This window comes from Durio zibethinus, chromosome 6 (assembly GCF_047325235.1).
Source record: "Durio zibethinus cultivar Kanyao isolate XHJ-2024 chromosome 6, ASM4732523v1, whole genome shotgun sequence".
NCBI classification, from domain to species: Eukaryota; Viridiplantae; Streptophyta; class Magnoliopsida; order Malvales; family Malvaceae; genus Durio; species Durio zibethinus.
In genome coordinates this window covers 6,951,812-6,970,559 of record NC_143167.1, presented here as the reverse complement: position 1 = coordinate 6,970,559, position 18,748 = coordinate 6,951,812, and the positions used below count along the sequence as shown (strand labels likewise).

The window sequence follows — 18,748 nt, the reverse complement described above, 5'->3', positions numbered from 1 at the left end:
AAGATGGATCATAGCCGCCCCTTTTTTTCCTGGGATTTCGAGTTTCATGACTAGAATTCATGGTTTAGCTTTTTTGCAATCCTATATTATGTTTTATTGAATTTTCTTTTATATAATAGGCAACAAAAATGAAGAATATTACTTTTACTTTTTTAAAAATTAAAATAAAAACTTTCCACTGTTGTTGGTGATTAAAAAATTATTTTCAGTAAAAAAATTTTTAAAAAATAATTAATATTGTTTATGGTAATGTTCAAAGTTGTAATAATACACAAATCTTGAGATAGCTTTAAAAACTACCCTTAGCATCCCGTTCCTTTTCTTTTCAAATTCATTGTTACTATCAATATACAAAAATTGGGGGATGTAATCTACTCTTTGTTTGAATGGTTGGGCAAAGGGGTTGACCATTGCTCCACCTGCTGTCCAATTGTCCGCTGATCTTTTGCGGGCTTCGTCTTTGGTTGTGGTCTTCCACTGATACTTTCTTCTCTTTTCGAATCATGGCGGCCTCGATTGTTGTTGACGTTTGGACTTATTATTAAGGTCTAATGTGTAGTCTAAATGTGTGTGCTGCAAAATGTATGATGGCGTCCTAATTCTTTGATGAATTAATTCTACCATTTTAGAAAAAATTGACTGACCACAATAATATATCATGCTGTAAATTTATTGGTGTATATGAAGTTTCAGCCTTGGTCCTGAAAAAGAAGTCTGTATGCACCTATCTATACAAAAACAAGTTACACAAAAATAATAAAAACTTTGTCGTCGAAGCTCCATTTCTTTTTGCCAAAAGTGTTGGAAGAAAAAAGTGTTGTGCTTCACACGGTGATCCAAAATGATCAGTGGCATCATTTCTCCCCTGGCCTATTCCAATTTATGCCCATCAGCCATCTGTTCAAGGTGGACATATGTTGCCATCTAATTTAAATCCAAAATGTATGTTTATATGCTCGCTTTTCTGTCAAATGAAAATTCTTTTGGCCCGATGTTAATCTCATGTTGGACAGGTGGCTCTCGTTGTTCATTTGAACTTGAACTCGGTTCATTTACGTCCCTATCATAGTCTACTTGAACTGGTTCCACTACATTATGGTGGTGGGGCAATGAACCGTCACCATAATTGGGATGGGAGGGGGATGGAGAATCCGTGTCCCACTGCTCGATGTCGAAATTCGTTCTCCTGGGAGAAGTATGGAGGCTGTCCATTTCACTCCGGTAGTTTCTCAAGAGGTGAACCGGGGACGTGTGGTGTGATGGGGTGTTTGGTCTGCTAGAGAAAGGGGTCACCGAGCCCTTGTTGTGTTTGATGTGTTTCTTTGCAGTGTGGTGCCAATTCCTTAGAGCCGTGGCCACTCTTTCGTTGAATATCGTTGGTTTCATGTTCGAACCCATCTGATCATACCAAAAACCAATTAAATGCCATGACTGAACAATTCCCATTAAAATACTATTTCTTGGAAAAGTTGAACGTGTTTAAAGTTTATTGTCAATGTACGTTTTCTAATTACCTGTGTAACAAGGGCGTAAAGGGGAAGAGTGACGTAACTGCAAAGAATTTGAACGAGGACCCTATAAAAAGATATGTCCAAAGTTAGAATTACAATAGTGCATTAATTCCAATAATTTCCTTAGCCATGGATGGCTGATGAGATAATCTGAGTTTTTACCCCATTGAAATTCTGATCACTACATCCTCCACGTCGTCATGGAAGCAAGATTTCCATCCAAATTCAAACTGTATGCAACACCAAAAACAAGACGTGTTTATTAGAAAATCATGCTTGTTGATCAAAAATCAAACCCCAACAAACACAATAATTGAAGTCAGCATTCAGCAAAGAAAAAAGGGCAAGAAATGTACCCAAGTCCATGCAAAGAATGCAAGCTGGAAGGCATTCTGAAATACATCAAGAAAAACAGAAATGTAAGCAGAAGATAATATTGGGAGCTGACAAGTTTACTCTATAATATCTACTTCAAGAAGAAAGCTATGGTAATAATATAATGATACCTGGAAAAGAACGAAGTTGATAAGATAGAGAATGAGTCTTGGGCGGTTGAACCAGAACAGGTCATCACCAGGCTGAACGACCGGCACTCCTTTCACTACCTCTCCTCTCTCCTGAATTCTTAGCCCCATTTTGGTGATGATAACCTGTAGCTTTGTCCCCACTAGCAGGATGATCTGCAGGTTTATCCCCAAGTCAGAGCTGTTAACTCATCCACATCCAATATAATTGATAAGAGATCATAATGCTAATTTAATGAGTAATTAAATATGTCAAAAATAAAATTTAAACCATAGGTCAATTGATTAATTAATGCAATCATTTTTAAAAAATAATATTCAAGAAATTTAAAATTTTGTAATATTTTTTATTTTTAGATTGTAATCTCTTTAGTACAATATAAGCTTGAAGAGATTAATTAGGCTTACAATCAAAGGGATAAATGGCAGCCACAGATAGGAATACCATCCTGTCCATGAAAAAAAAAAGAAATTAATATTATTTTAATCAAATAATTCGGCTTTAAATATTAAATATTTATATAAAAGAAAAACCAAATGAAGAATATAAATAATTTGCTCACCATGAGTGTTAAAAAGTAGGAAGAGTACAGCTAAAAACCATATTGGAGGACTGAAAAATTGATTAAAAAAAATGTCAGTCAATCTATAATATTGTAAAATTGATAAGAAAAAGAGCGAGAAAATTGGAGTACGTATAAAAATAAGGGTTTAGAGGAATTAAAAAAGAGAGAGAAAAAAAAAAGAGTGCTGAAGTTAATTACCTTATGCCCACAACAGCATTGAAATCTTCTTCCAATGATCTATTTATGTATTTTTGAAAATCGAATTTGGTTTGGCTTTGGGGTGCCAAGTGTGCCTGCCAAAATAAATTTGAAGATTGCATATATATAATTACTTAATTATAGAAAAAAAAATTTTAAATGGAAAAGTTAGGCTTCTAAAAAAGAAAGAGCAAAGAATATTATATATCATCATATAAAACGAATTAATTACTTACCATGATAAATCCATGTCGGAGGGTCAAGTAATCAACTTTAGGGACTGACCTAACAAACTGTCTAAAGAAACAAACCTGGAAAAATACAAGTGATGAAGAGTGAAATGGAAGATTGTAAAAATTAAAATATATATAAATTTTGCATTTATGAAAGAAAGAAGGATGCCAATGTTATATTATGTTGTTTATTAAAGATAATATAATAAAGATAGAAATGGAAAAAAAAAAGTTCAATTAGCTTGTCTTTAGAATGTTCATATATCCAAATTAAATAGTAATGGATAATTATGCAATTAATATATTCAATCGGAAATTTAACCTAATTGATTTATGTAGTCAATTATGAACTTCTTTTAAAATTAAAAAAAAAAAAAAAAACATAATCATGCATCTCAAACAAATATAGTAAATCCCATATATATTTCATCTGTTCAAATTAATATACAATAACAAATATTAATTAATTAATTGGTAACTATTTTGAAACAGTAAATAATTGTAATAATTGTAAAATTATAGAGTTACATAATTAAGTTGTAGTATTATATTATTTGGTAGCTTAGATTAAGTGGGTTTAGGGTTAACTAGTTTGATTGAGTATAAAAGTTAAAGTTAAATTATAATATTCTTTATAATAAACATATATTTAATTGCATGACGAATAACAGTTAAAGAATTATATAGTGAGAAAAGGTGACGGAAAATCAAAGTGAAAAAAAAAAAGAAGTAATTTATTAAGCTATCACTGTGAAATAAATAAAAGTCAAAGCGGTGCAAATTGTGTTGGCCATAATTGGGTGGCTGTGCGGTCCTTGGTCTAAAAGGGCAGGTGGCGACCGTTATTGCAAGGTGAAATGAATGAGACCTTCACCATTAAGGCTTTCAAGGTGAAATGAGAAAAATTTACCTTTGTGTTCCCAAAAAGTCTTCATAAATATCAAGGGGAAAAAAAAAAAAAAAGATCGTGCTAGGAAACTTTCTATTTTAGAATAATAGTATAGTTTTAGCTGGCATTGGCAAATGAGAATTATTTTACCAAAAGAATAAAGTAAAAAGAGAGGGTAGAAAAAGTCTTACAATCCACATTAGAACACGGGATTTGGTCCAAGAGCTCAAATGCCTTCTTCCAAAGGATGTTTCCCTTGCAAATCTGAATCTCTCCGGATCTGCTTTAAAAAACCACCGTCACTAACACTAAACCAATCGAAGCTTGAAAAAAAAAACAATTCACAAGCAAATAATTTATCTAAAATTTTTATAAAATAACAAGTCATTTCAAATTATTGACATTTGATTATTTAGCTTATTTGAAACTTAATCACCCTCTTGAAAATGAATAATAAATTCAATTAATTAATTTTTCAATTTTTTTATATATTTGAGATTATCATAATTTAAACCCTAATCACTTAAATTAAGAGTTCAATTTTTTTTAACTCATAATAATGAACTTGATCTTGAAAAATTAAGGCTACTATCAATTAAATTGTTTTCAAATCAAAGTATATATTAAAGTGCAATCATGCAGGGACCAAATTTTAAATAAAAGTACATGTATACATACATTGCTTATAATTTGTACTAACCGTGTGTGAACTGGTATTCAATTGTTCCAGTTTCCTTTTCCCACCTCTTCCAACTTCTCATCTACAACCAACAAAAAATATATATATTACTATAAAAAAAAACGAACGTGTTTTCGAGCATTTAACTTAGTGTAGCAGATATTATGTATTTTTCGGTTCAAGGAATTGAATTCGAATCTCATTATATATATATATATATATTAATATATATATATATATATGTATAGTAGGAGAAGTATTTGGAGAATACCTTAGCTCTGCCCAATGCCAATGTAAGAACACAGTAAATGACATGACAAACAGCTAGCACGAAGATGAAAATGTGGAGTTGGTGGATACCATCCGAGGAAACAAATGGTACTTTGCCCTGCATATATATATATATTTAGTATTCGCAAATTAATTAATTTATCCAACCACTCTGTTCAAAAAAGTAACCCAATCACTCTGACAATTTCCACCGGCCTTAATCATGAAACTAATGCACGTACTAATAATTTTAGTGCATTCACATTAGCTAGCAACCATGCAGACTTATAATAACCATTTTCTTTAGAATTTATTATAATAATAATCAAGATTAATATTATTAGATAGTTCAAAAAAATAATATTACACTACTAAAAAAATGAGATTTTAACTATGCTTAAGGTCGTTTTAAAACGTTAATTAATTTATTTTTGTAAAAACTATTTTGCAATCTGAAAATATTGTTGCAATGCATGATGTTTTTTTGTTTTATTAAATATAAATTATCAATACTATATTTATTTAGAGATTTTTTCAATATATATAATAATGAAGGTCAATTTGTATGTTTTATTTTATAATAAATGATTTCTATACCTTAAATATGAATTTCAAATTCACAAATATAATAATACTACCATATATATTTCTAGCAATAGCGAGAAGCTTCCCACATACTATAATAGTACACCAACTTTGATAATTCTTAGAGACAATAGGAAAATCAACAAAATTGTTTTGAAAAGATAACAAAAATGGGAATCTTCAACATGAAATATAATTGATTATTTTTAGCATAATTGCCGCAAATTGCCGCAAATTGTCCCCATTTTATGCACGAAGAAACAAATTATCAAATCATGTGATATGACATAGACTTTTTCCAAATTCCTATCTGATTTTTTTTTTTAATTTGGTAAATTGGTCAATTTGTGTAAGCTGGTGCCAAAATGAGCGGTTCTCATATTTGGGACGTAAGAGAATAAAGATAAAAGGTGGTATATATACATGCACGTGCATCAATATAATTTGTCTGTAATATTTTCATACCTGAGCTGCGCATTTGTCATCTGAGCCTCCCGCCAACGAACGCCGGAAAATTCCACCGGTATCCGATATCGTCAAAAGTCTCCGGCGATGCTCGTCATCTGTCGCATCTTCAGCTTCAACGGTTGTCTCTTCTTGTTTCTTATTGCATGGATGCCAAGTAGCTGCAACTTCCTCTGATATGCATATATCTGATATTAAACTTTGTGATACTGTTAGGAGCAAGGATATGAATCCCATCAACATAAGCTCTACCACCAAAAAAAACAAAAAAACCATTAAAACAATTAGCTTTTATGTTAAAGTTTAAAGTTGACTGATTAAAGTCTAAAAATGAATGATAATTTGAAAGCCGTTGGGTTAAAGTTTACCTGATTTAATCTTTTCCAGTGCTTCATAAAGTGCTCGTTTATGTTTCTTCTTCAACCACTGCAAAAAGGTGCAAAGTAATGATTAATTTTGGAGTTTAAACTTTAATTAAAAGATATGAAAATCAGATTAAAAAACAAAAACTAAAGATTATACCTTTCCTATCATATGGATTATATGTTCAATGAAAATTGAAATCAAAACCAAAACAAAACAAACAACAGCAACAGCCCATGTCGGTGTTTCCTCTAAAGACCTTCCTTCACTTTCTCCAGCCATTTTTTGCTTTTCCAACTTCAAATTTCACTACCCTTTGATGAAAATCAGCAAAAAATTACTTCAATTGCAAAAAAAAAAAGTGACCCAGATTGAATTAATGAATATGCTGGATCAGTTTGATCTGATAGAATGGAGTAGTTTCCCTATGAACATTTTTGAAAAGAAAGAAGCAAATATAAATACTTCAAGTAATGTTCGAACAGAGAGAGAAAGGAAAAATGTGAACGCAGCTTTCAATGAAAGGGTTTTTAATGAAACTGACAATCCTAATTTTCAATGTTTATTTCTTTTCTTTCATTATTTAAAAATGGAAAAGAAAAGCGATTGCCGAGGAAAGAAGCGTAGAAGGGACAAGTGGATGACTTTGACTTTGACTTTGAGAACGCGTTACGGAACCAATGGAAAGAAACAAAAACAAGAAAACAAAAAAAATAATTGATGACTTGATCAAATAATTCAAACCAACAGATTTCTTGGACTAACTTGAAGACACTTGGTTTATTCATTTGGATCATTACGTAATCACCGTTGATCACTCATATGAGTCAATCTTTTTTTCTTTTTTTTTTTTTTTACCAAGAGATAATAATATGAAAATAAAAAAATAGATTTCAGATATTTAAATTTAAAATTTAAATTTATTAAATATTACATGTAAAAATAATTATATGAACTAATTAAAATAAACTTAGAATTCCAATCTTCCTTTTTAATACTTAGTTCATCGAGGATATTGATTTTCAATTCAATGGACGATTTCGCAAACAAATTATGTTATATGAATTTTTTTGGTACCATAAAAGAATTTTTTATGATTATTAGAAAACGTGATTGTTATTTGAATTGATTATTAAATTTTAGTATAAATTTTAGTACATAAAATTTGAAAAAAAAAAAAGAACTAATGCATAGGCTATAAAAATTAACAGATATTAACATACATAGTAGAGCTGATCTTCCTGTTTCGCTTTTAATAGTTATAGGAATGCCCAGTTTAATTGTAATTTAATTAATTCCTATTACATATCATTGATTTTTGGATAAATTTTAAAAGTCAAATTTATCAAATGTTTTAAAATAATCTAAATTTATCTTATCAATTTAATAATTACTTAAGTTTCATTAGGGAAACTTTTTACTTTTTTGGTTTTTTTTTAAATACACTTTTTTATAGAAAATGAATGGAAAAAATAAAAACTAAAATCTGAATAGAAAACCAAGACAAATAGCAACAAAGAAAAAGAAAAAAATGTTTACTAGGACTAAGGAAACCAAAAAAAAAAAATTGTGCTCCTTCTAGGCGATCGAGATTGGCGAAAAAGAATGAATTCTTTAGCCGAAAAAAGAAATACAATGAATACTAAAATGGTGAGCCATGACTAACTGTTAGACTTTATCAAAATTTTCTTTTTCTTAATTATAAAATTACAGTAAAAACCACTAAATGGTAATTTTATTAGGTTATAATGAATTTTTTTAATTATATATAAATAGTTAATATCATATGCATGTTTAGACTGTTAAATATAATGACCAATACATAAAGTAAAAGAATATTTTGAATGTTGTAGAACTTGGTCATTTTCGTCGTCTACATACATTTCACTTTTATGAAATTAAAAAAAAAAATTAATATTTTTAGAAATTGATATTTCAAGGTTTTTAATTTCAAAATGTACAAGGAAAAAAAGAATTGTGAAAAAAATTATGTTAGAATATGAAAAAAAAAAAAAAAGAATAATTATGTTTTCAAAAAAGAAAAGACATAATTTTGAAATTCAAGACAAAAAGATAGTACAAAGAAATGGAACAAAGGGATTGTAAGATTCCATTAACATGGATGGGCACCATTAATTTGCAATTTGTACCACCAAAGGCGAAAAAATTAATTAAAGAACATTAATACTATTAACGGGGCTTAATGCCACTAACTAGATATAAGAATTGGGATAATATCAAAGAACTATGAATTTTTACATGGGCATTATTATTGAAGTCATTTATGGGTCGTGTTTGAATCAAGTCTTCAGATGGTATTAATATTATTCATATTTATCTAAATTCAATCTGAGTTGGTAATTCAAGTTTCAAATTCTATCAGATCCATCTAAATTTTTAAATGACACAACACAAATTCTTTTAAATTACTAATTTTTTTAAAAAAATAGAAATATGTTATTTTTATTTAACAATTAGTAATTGTATTTTTTTTATTAAGTTTAAAAAGAGGATAACTTAGCATAATTTTTATACAATGTAATGAAATATATATTTATCCTTTTATATGATATAAATTAATTATATGATTTATATGAATATAAAATATATTATATAATTAAAAATGGACCCCGTCAAGTTAAGTTTGAGCCTTTAATGTTGGAGACAAACCTCGACTTGTTCTTAAATAGGTCTCATTTTTTACCTAACCCAATTTTTTTGGGCTTTATATATTTGTTTAAACTCTCTCATATGTCAAGTTGGCTTTTATATTTAGACGAATAGGGTGACCTTTGGACAGGTCTAATTGTTAATGGGTGATTTGCCCAGTATATGGAAGGGTTTATACATAGCAAAAATAGAAGTAATGTGTTTGCCTCTCAATGTTTAAGATTTTTAGCTTATGTAAAAAAGTAGATTTGACAATTTAGACGAAACTATAAATTAAAATTTTTTTAAAAAATATTAATTTTAATAACAAGTATCTGATAACTTTTTATATTCTCACTTTACATTTACTCTTCAATAATTTATAAGAAAGATTATATTATTTTATATTTATTTTTTATTGATTTTATTTGTTTTTTATTTCATTCAATAAAAAATTTTTATTTTATTTATTTCTTTCGTATAAAAATTTGTTATATAATTTGTTGATTATTTTACTTTTTATTTGTTAAAAAAATACCAAAAAATTAGTAAATAGTTTTTAAAAATTCTACCATACTTCTATATTAAGTTTCTCAAACATCATTTTAACTTTTTTATAACACTTCTAAAATAATTCAACTCAAATAACATTTCTTATAAAAGTTCTAACCATACCAAACATACCCTAAGACTAAAAATTAGAATACAAATTGTCATTGAAATTGTAATGTAAGCATAAAGAAGTAAATGCTTTCCATTGGCCATATAAAGTAATGATTTCTAACTATTAGCATATTGCTGGCTAATGGTGTAACCATTTAATATATCAAATTGAACTAATCATCAGTTGTTATAAAATGTCTTTCTAAAGGAGATAAGGTTCAAGAATAGAATCTTTCTTCCCCATTAAATTGTTGATATGGACAAACAAAAGGCCTATCACCTTGAATTAGAAAACATTTACTGATATCGGAAGGAAGCTCAATTCTATGCGGCACTGGCACCCAAGCTTTCAATGACCCTAACTGCTTCTTCTTTCATTTTTGGAATTATTTTGGATTTACTCTTCTTTCTTTCTCAAAATGCCAAAGTCCTGGATTTTAATTGCTCCATTTGATCAATGTTTTTTGGATTCTAATTTGCTTGTGTTAAAATCTCTAAACTCTTCCAAAAATCTTTGATTTCTCATTTTTTTGACAAATAGCAAGCAAAAATTCTTGTAATATATATATATATATATATATATATATATATTGCATATATGCATTGCAGTTTTTTCACTATGTCTCTTTACCAGTTTTTGCAAATTTATTTTTTTATGGTCACGCCTTCTTTTGGAATTTATTCATTTGTTTAATATAAAATTAATCTAATAACCTTCCAGCATTTAAAAAGAAAAAGCTTAAAATTTATTAATCTTTCAAGCTTTTCAGATTTCACTCGAAAATAAACTCATCTCATGTAATTAGAATATCAGGTAAACAATTTTAAGTGTGAAAAATGTGACGATGTGGACTAATAAATGTGCAAGAGTTGAAAAACGAATATGAAGATGGTTGCCGTAACGTTCCTCATAAGGTAAATCTTGTACTTGGAAATAATTGTGCCTTGTCAAAGAACAATGTACGTAAGTACGGTGGCTTTTTGTCAAATTTGGTCGATCAGATGTAATGGAAGAGATGTGACTCAATTTGATGAAAAGTGGGCAGAAACAAAGGATCACGTAATCCATGTTTTTCGATTAATTTGTCTAGGTTCGTCCATTTCATAAAAATGGGTAATTTTTTTATTGGATATTGTTAAAATTTAAATTTTAATTCTGTTTGTGCCAAATTTAGATTTTAAGATATTTTTGAAAAGATAAAAAAAAAAAAAAAGCAATTAAAAGCGAATACATGAAATATTTTTTATGTTTGCATTCCAACGCACAAACATGATAATACCTAAATGATAATAAGAAGGGTTGGAACGAGAAAAAAATAAAAAATTAGAATAAAGTAAAATCAAGAAGGATATTATATAGATATCCATATTTATAAATAAGAGATAAAAGATCTGTGAGAGATAATAATGACGTAATTCAGTTGATGTGATATTGAATATGTGTCAATTTAACATGTTCAAAAAATCTCTGTTGACAATCTTTAATAAAGAAAAAAATATTATAATGCTTTTTTAATCACTAAATATCTCCAACAAATTATTAATATTAAAAGTTTATGTAGCAGTTTACCAGCACATTACACAATTGTTAACAAATGGGCAATTAGTTGTTTTACCTGACCTTTGCACATGTTCCAACATAGAAAATTCTTGATTCACATCACGGACTGAAAACCATGAAATTCTTGATCATATAATTGACTGTTGATAGTCTTACGTGCGTGCATATGTGGCTGCATGATGTATGGGCCAACGCAAACCATTCGACTAAACTTGTTAAATTCAGCATACAACGTGTGCACATATAAAAGTCTTGCGTATCGAACATCTACTTCGGTTTTCAAACTTAATTTCAATGTTTTCATCGAGTGATCTTTGATTTCTTGAATTCTAAACGTGATATTAAATGGCAATTATAGTTTTGCAGATTTCAGTAGGCTTTCTTATTAATGAGTTAAGCCTAGACGTATACATGAAAATTTATATATTTCAAAAAATGTATTTTTTATATACTGATAGTAGAATATCTTAATTTTATAAGCATAATTAAGAGATAATTGTTTCAAATTTAATTTATTTTTAAATTTTTTTAATTTTAAAAAATATGTATAATTTTATTAATCTTTATAATAAAATTTAAAAGTTCATTGTGAATAGATGTACTAATTTCTTTAAAAGTTTTGACATTTTACACTGCTCATTATTAAATGGTTTTGACATTTTATCATTACTCATAATTAAAAGGTTAAAGTAAGGACCATTCCTTTATCTTCTTTCTTTGTTCAAAGGTCACAGCTTTTTTGCAATTTGTATTCGATCAGTACGTTCAGGTTATATAAGATATGCTAAGCTTCGATTTACTTACGTACTTTACACGTTCATGCATGTATGATTGGAACCTTTTTAAAAGTCTTGACATTGATTTGATGTTAGAAGTTAATTCACTCTTCTTTATTTTTGTTGAACCAAAAATTTTGCAATTATTGATTACATAATTAAATTATTTACCATGGGCGTAAGGTTATTAAGGCCAAAAGGGACCTTGACCCTAAAAGTTTTAGAAACCCTTAAAGTATACATATATAAATTTAAATAAATTTAAACTTTTTTAAAATTAAAATGATTAATTTTTATGATTTTATATTTAATTATATACATTAAATTTAGAGTGATTAAAATTATATTGTTATTTATCTATTTATTGCACCTATCAATAATTATTTATAAACCTTTAAAATCAAGAGATTTAGGTCTATTATAAGTTTTAAATTATAATCAGGTGAAATTAATAAAAATCAAATTAACTTTTTAATTTTTTAAACAAGACTCCAAATCTCCAATTAAATATTAATTACACATATGTTTTTCCTTTTCTTATTTCAATTTACTATAATTTTTTTCTTTTCATATAATATTTTTATTTTTAATTTTACTATAGATCTCTATCTCATCTTATAATCTTTAAAAAAAATAAAATTGGAACTACTTTATAAAATGTTTTAAAAAAATCAAAACTTCTAATCTCAAAGATCAATTTTATTATTTTAAAAGTATATTTATTTTCTTGTTTCCATAAAAAAATATATGTTACTTACTATTGATTTGTTTATACTTTTTTATTTCAATTTTAAATTACCAAAAGAATTAAAAAAAAAAAACAAGAAAAAAGAATCAAGAAAGTTTGAGTAATTGAAAGTCTTTTTTTTTTTTTTTAAGTTTAATGTTGTCATAGTAATATTTTTATAATTTTATAAACATATTATTTCTATTAGTATATTATATTATATATATATATATATATATATATGAGGAGAGATTTGTTTTACATCGATACAAAAGCAAATTGTTTTAAAAATCAATTAATGTATTTAAAAATATTAAAAACATTAATATAAAGTTTTTTTAAGTATTTTAATAATATTTAACTAAAATTAAGCTAAATGATGTGTGAGCTTAGACAAGTCAAATCCAAACTTAACATTTTAATGGTGCTAATCAAATCAAGACCAACTCGATCTAATTTATAGGCACTCCTATTTGAATGGCTTTAAAATTAGCTCACATATCATATTTTTCATCTTACTTTTCCTTTCACAAACTTTATATTCTTCTCTAATCAATTCACTGGTTGAAAAAAGAAAAAAAGAAAAGAAAAGTAAACTCACTAATTTAATAACTCATGATGTTTCAACACTACCAACTGGTAGGACTAATTGAATAGGGTAAATTTCGAATCGATCAAACACCACTGAATTGAACCAAACTGGTTTGGTATTGAACCAATTTTGATGATTTTTTATTATTTAATTATTTCAAGAAATTTTGTAATTGATAAGATTTAAATTCTTATGATTTTTTTCATTAATAACTAAATCATTAAACACAACAAAGGCATGTTTTGTTAATTATCTAGTATATCAAATTTAACTTAAAATTAAAAAAAAAAAACTTTTTAATAATATATATATGTAACTACAAACATTTCAAATTTGATCTATCAAAATTGTCATCCCTTTTAAGAGAATTAAAGCAGGGATTCCGTAGTTCCAATTTTCCCTGATCGCTTTAAATTGAAAAAGAGGCAACGGACAGATTTCATTGTGTAGAGTCAAAAAGTTTGAGCGTTGGTCAAAGATGATCCACCAGACTATTTCAAGGCTAGTAAAAAAAATTATTGTAATATTGAGTAAGTCAATTCCACGTGTCAAACAAAATGATCCAACAAAACTTGAACTCCGCGTTCCAATAGGAAATTTTTATATCACGGTGCATATCGTTTTTGAATGATTGATCTACTAGCTTCTTTGTTGGAGATGTAGTCAGAATTTACGTAAGATAGGAATTGTCAAAACCAATATATATATATATATATATATGATCATCATAAAATTGCTAAAATAAAATGTTTCTAGACCAAAAGAAGTTTCAAATTTCGATTAATCTCTACTACGACTTGGATTCATCTAATTCAAAATTGACAAATTTTCTGTAGCGATGGTTTTGTTTTTTTTGTGATTAAAGAAACTTCATACCAGATGACCACATGCTTGTGTTAAAATGATGATGATGATGTTAGCCGGATGTATTAATTGCAATTAATATATGGTTTGATTAAGTCAGTTTGTTAATTTTAATCTAAATGAGTTATTATCCTGTATATATATATATATATATATATATATATATATATATATGAGTCATGCAGTTTAAAAATTTTAGAAATGGATTTAATTAATAAATTATAATTAAATTTATCTAAAAATTGGACTACTTGCTTAAACTCAAAAGTCTATATGATATTTAAAAGGATTTGAACGAAAATATAAAACCTGAAAAATAGGGTTGGACAAAAAAAAATGAGACATGTTTAGAAAACGTGCTCGGTCTTGACTTTAACATTCAATCAGCTAGGTTTTTCAATTAATATAATATTTTGTATTTTATATTTATATTTATATTATATAATTTATATCGTATAGAGGATAAATATATAATATTATATTACAAAATTTACAAATTATGTTAAGTTATTATTTTTTGAAATTTAATAAAAAAGATAAAATTACTAAAAATTAAATAAGAAAGTAACTTGTTTTTATTTTTTAAATTTTTTTAAAGAAAAAGGGTAACCTGAGCAAGCCTGAGTGGGCTTAGGCTGTATCATTACCAAGTGGGGCAGGCTTAGGAAGAATTTTAAGAAAACCCTTTAGAATAGAGGTAAAAAAACTGGAGACAAAATGGGAATAAAATCCATTATGAAAAATAAGTAAATTGCAATAGTAGATATCTTAAAATTTTTTGTACAAAACGTAAGATTACAAATTTCTTTTGAAATAATAATATAACAAAGTAATCTATGTGAAAATATATCCCTAAATCTCTCTTCAATTGGACAGAGTATTATAATTCTTTATTATCAATCGACCCCAATAAATACCCCAAAGAAAAGGCCCAATTGTCGAATAGTCTTATTTATCTCTTATACTTTTTGTGAAGACTAATATTTTCTCCCCACTCTTGCTCTTCTTATTGCCACTTACTACACCCAGTATCTGCCTCATGCTTGATATTTATAGAAGATGGAATGCTGTAATCCACACCAGTTGCATCATTTCTACCTATCATTAAAAAAAAAAAAAGAAGAAAAATAAAAAAAGGGCTCCTTTGGATGCAAAAGAAAATTTTCTTTTGCTAAACCTGATGCAAATCACATGGAATTGGACCTCGACAAAAGCGTTACTTTCGCCTATGTGAAATAAAAGAAAATTATAATAATTGTCATTACGGTTTTTGAAACCATCAAATGAAAATTTTAAAAATTTTAAAATAAAAGAATTATCATCAATTTTTTTAAGTGTGATTGATTACTTAAAAAAAAATTTTAATTGTAGACACCGATTTTATCCAGGTGTACTGTCTTCATTTTCAGTTTAATATTAATAATAATTTTAATAATAATATTAATAATTAAAAAAAAAAAAGAGAGACAAAAAAAAAGAGGGCTTGAAAATGGTGGCGCAGCCGGCCCCAACAACCCCATTTAGCCACCAGACCAGTCCCATCAGATCAGAGACGCTTATACCTTCGTCACCCCTATAATCACGTGCTACAAACACCTACAGCCACTCCTACAGACTCTTAGACCACCTTCCCGAACATATGTTCGGTTTTATAAAGACTCTAACTTCCTCTCTTTCTAGAGGAAGATCCATTCACAAAAAAAAACCCTACTCATTTTGTATAAAAAAAAAACCTTTCAGACACAGAAGCTAAAAACGCAAACAACCCCAACACCAAAACAGAAAAACACAATCCCAAAAAAAGAAAAAAAAAAAAAAGCAACCCCTGGTAGTGGGGATCTCAACGTCAAAAACACAAAAGAAAATTTTTTTTATTTTAACTGAAACTTTGGGTCTCGATCTACGTCGTTTGAAGTCATTTCTCGCAAAACGAAGGTTGGATTTGAGTTCATGGGGTCGAAAACAATTTTTTACGTATTTTTTTAGAATTTTTTTGACACACTTATCGGTGATCGACGACGGCACCAGTGATCGACGACGACATCCGATGGCAACTAGATCATTGGAAACTGGCAAGGGGAAAGACGAAGAATTTTGAAGGAAAGAGAAAAAAAGAAGAGAGAAGGAGAAGAAAGGAAAAATGAAAGAGATTGGGTGTTTTGGATGGTTATTTATAGTGAAATCAAAACAACGTCGTTTTGATTAAGTGGTAGCAAAGCCACCAAGTTGAGCCATATACCCAAAGCCAAATCGATTAAACCATTAACTATAGGTCCAAGCCAATTGACTGAGCCATTTAAGTAGCCTTGGAATTTTGACCCTGTTGACCAGGTGCATTTTAGGTATTTTCGTCATAACTTTTTATTTCTTTTATTTTTTTTGCTCAAATTATATATATATCTATTATTTAATTGATGATTTTTTTGTTATTTTTATTTTATTTTTGTATAAACTTTTCATATAAAATAAAATAAATGATAGAAAATAAAAATATTTTTAATTTAATTAATTAAAAATAATTACTAAACATAAACTTATCAAAATTTTAATGAACTAGAATAAAGAAAAATATACAACAATTGATAAAAATTAATTAATAAAAAATGTAAGAAAAGAAAATTTTTATCTGATGATGAGATTCAAAGGTATTTCGAGTAGTGATGCTTACGAAATCTCTAGATGAGAATATTTTTTTTAAAATACTACCAGTGTATTGGAGTATTTATAAAAAAATTTTTAATACAATAAAATTCTTTTTTTTTAAGTAATAAATAAAAATTGATTAATATATTAAAAATATAAATAATAAAAATGAGAAGAAAAGAAATTTTATCCGATGATAGAATTCTAAAAGTATTCTAAGTAGAGATACTTTAAGAAATCTCTAGGTGAGAAGATTTTTTGTAAAATATTATTAGTGTATTGGAATATTTATAAAAAAATCTTCAATATAATGAAATTTTCATTTTTCTTCAGAATTTTAAATAAGAATATTAATAAAATAATTAATAAAATTTTTAACAAAGGAAAATAAAATGTGTGCATCAACATAGTAACATTTTGCATTACATGTATGACATTTTTTACAAAAAGTAAATTTGAGCCTCCGAGAATTAAATTCTAAGATATTCCGATAAGCGATGCTTAAGAAATTTCTAGGTGAGAAAAAGTTTTTCTAATATTACCAACGTACTGGAACATTTTAAGAATTATTTCAATAAAAAGATTTTAATTCATTTTTCTCGAGAATAATTTTTTTCTAATAAATAAAAAATCAAGGAAATTATTTTTTGAACACCGAAAATTGGACTATTTTTATCAAAATTAAAGGATAACACGTTTGTTAATTGGTACCATTTTTAACGGGCACTGTAGTGGTACTAATTCTTCCCCACGCGTAATCGACTCTCGAACCCAGACGGTTTTGCAGACCGTAAAATTATTTTTTTAATAAATTTTAATTAATTTTAAAACTTTATTAAAAAGATATGTTTTAGTAGGTGACCAATCGCACCTAACTAAAAAAAGATTGGTGGTGACTCCGTTATTTTTTATTTCGTTTTCAAAATTCGTCGGGCGAACACAAAACCGTTACGACATTAATAAAATCTTAAATTAATTAAAATTTATTAAAAACACAATTTTTGGCTTACGAAAATAGACTCGAATTCGAAAATATAATTATATTACGAATAATTAACACCTTATAATGTCTACTTTAAAAATGATATCAACTAATCATATGTTATTTTTTTATTTGGACAAAAATAATTTTAATTCTAATATTTAAAATAATTTTTTTTAATTTCTTATATTTTGCAATAAAATCTTTTTAAAATCTTGTACTTAGGAATACAATGAAACTTTTATTTTTGGAATACTTTTTGAATTTTTTTAATATTTAAGTGGAATTTTAAAAAATATTTGCTCACTTGAGATTTTCATAACAATCCTTAAAATCTAATATAATATTTTTTGATAAAAAATAATTATTGAAAATACATCTAATATCTAGGTAGGATCATAATAATTATTTTTAGTTAAGAGTATTGGCTTCTATTAAAATCAACTTTTCAAAATCACTATTTATTAATTTATATATTTTTTATAATGATAAAATGCATGATATAATGTGAAACAAACAAATGATACAAACACAAATTAAAATATGCAAATACAAACTAAAATATGCAAATGATCAATTTAATTCCATCATATAATTCTTTAACTTTATTTCTTTTCATTCTTCATCATCCATTTAAAAATATTTAATTATAAAGAATTTTTATTTTTTTATCAATTTTTTTATTGAATTTTTTTTTTAATTCTCTCATACCTTGGCAAAATTTTAAAAAATTAATATTTTTTACCTGAGGAGTTCTCATAAATACATTTTTTAAAATTAAGATAATATTTTTTTGTACAAGTAATTATTTAAATCTTATATAATATCTAGATAGGATCTCCATAATTATATGTTACTTAAAAATATTATTTTATTTTTATTTTTTAAAAATCTCCTCTTCAAAAAATCATCTTTAAATCATAAAATTATTATTATTGTTATTTATTAAAAGTTTTATTATCATTTTTTGACAACCTCAATATTCCATAAATAAAGTTATTTTCAATA

The 18,748-nt window shown here is 26.9% G+C and overlaps 1 protein-coding gene across 1 annotated transcript; it reads right to left on the bottom strand.

The window, feature by feature from the left end:
* Positions 1 to 640: 640 nt before the first annotated feature.
* Positions 641 to 6,712, bottom strand: LOC111284736 (MLO-like protein 6). Its single transcript, XM_022873618.2, has 15 exons — positions 6,443 to 6,712; positions 6,289 to 6,346; positions 5,921 to 6,168; positions 4,872 to 4,988; positions 4,622 to 4,682; positions 4,113 to 4,201; positions 3,036 to 3,110; positions 2,800 to 2,894; positions 2,599 to 2,648; positions 2,444 to 2,484; positions 2,018 to 2,191; positions 1,868 to 1,903; positions 1,674 to 1,741; positions 1,515 to 1,575; positions 641 to 1,398 (listed from the first exon to the last, which is right to left on the bottom strand). The coding sequence occupies exons 1-15, from the start codon at positions 6,563 to 6,565 to the stop codon at positions 949 to 951; spliced, it is 1,746 nt and encodes a 581-aa protein (XP_022729353.2). The 5' UTR covers positions 6,566 to 6,712; the 3' UTR covers positions 641 to 948.
* Positions 6,713 to 18,748: the final 12,036 nt, after the last annotated feature.

Excerpts from the sequence above, each read along its gene's own strand:
- LOC111284736 (XM_022873618.2), bottom strand. The coding sequence starts at position 6,565 with ATGGCTGGAGAAAGTGAAGGAAGGTCTTTAGAGGAAACACCGACATGG. Across the intron at positions 2,895-3,035 it reads TCCGACATGGATTTATCATG|GCACACTTGGCACCCCAAAG; the intron begins GTAAGTAATTAA and ends TTATTTTGGCAG. Across the intron at positions 1,742-1,867 it reads CATTCTTTGCATGGACTTGG|TTTGAATTTGGATGGAAATC; the intron begins GTACATTTCTTG and ends TGTTGCATACAG.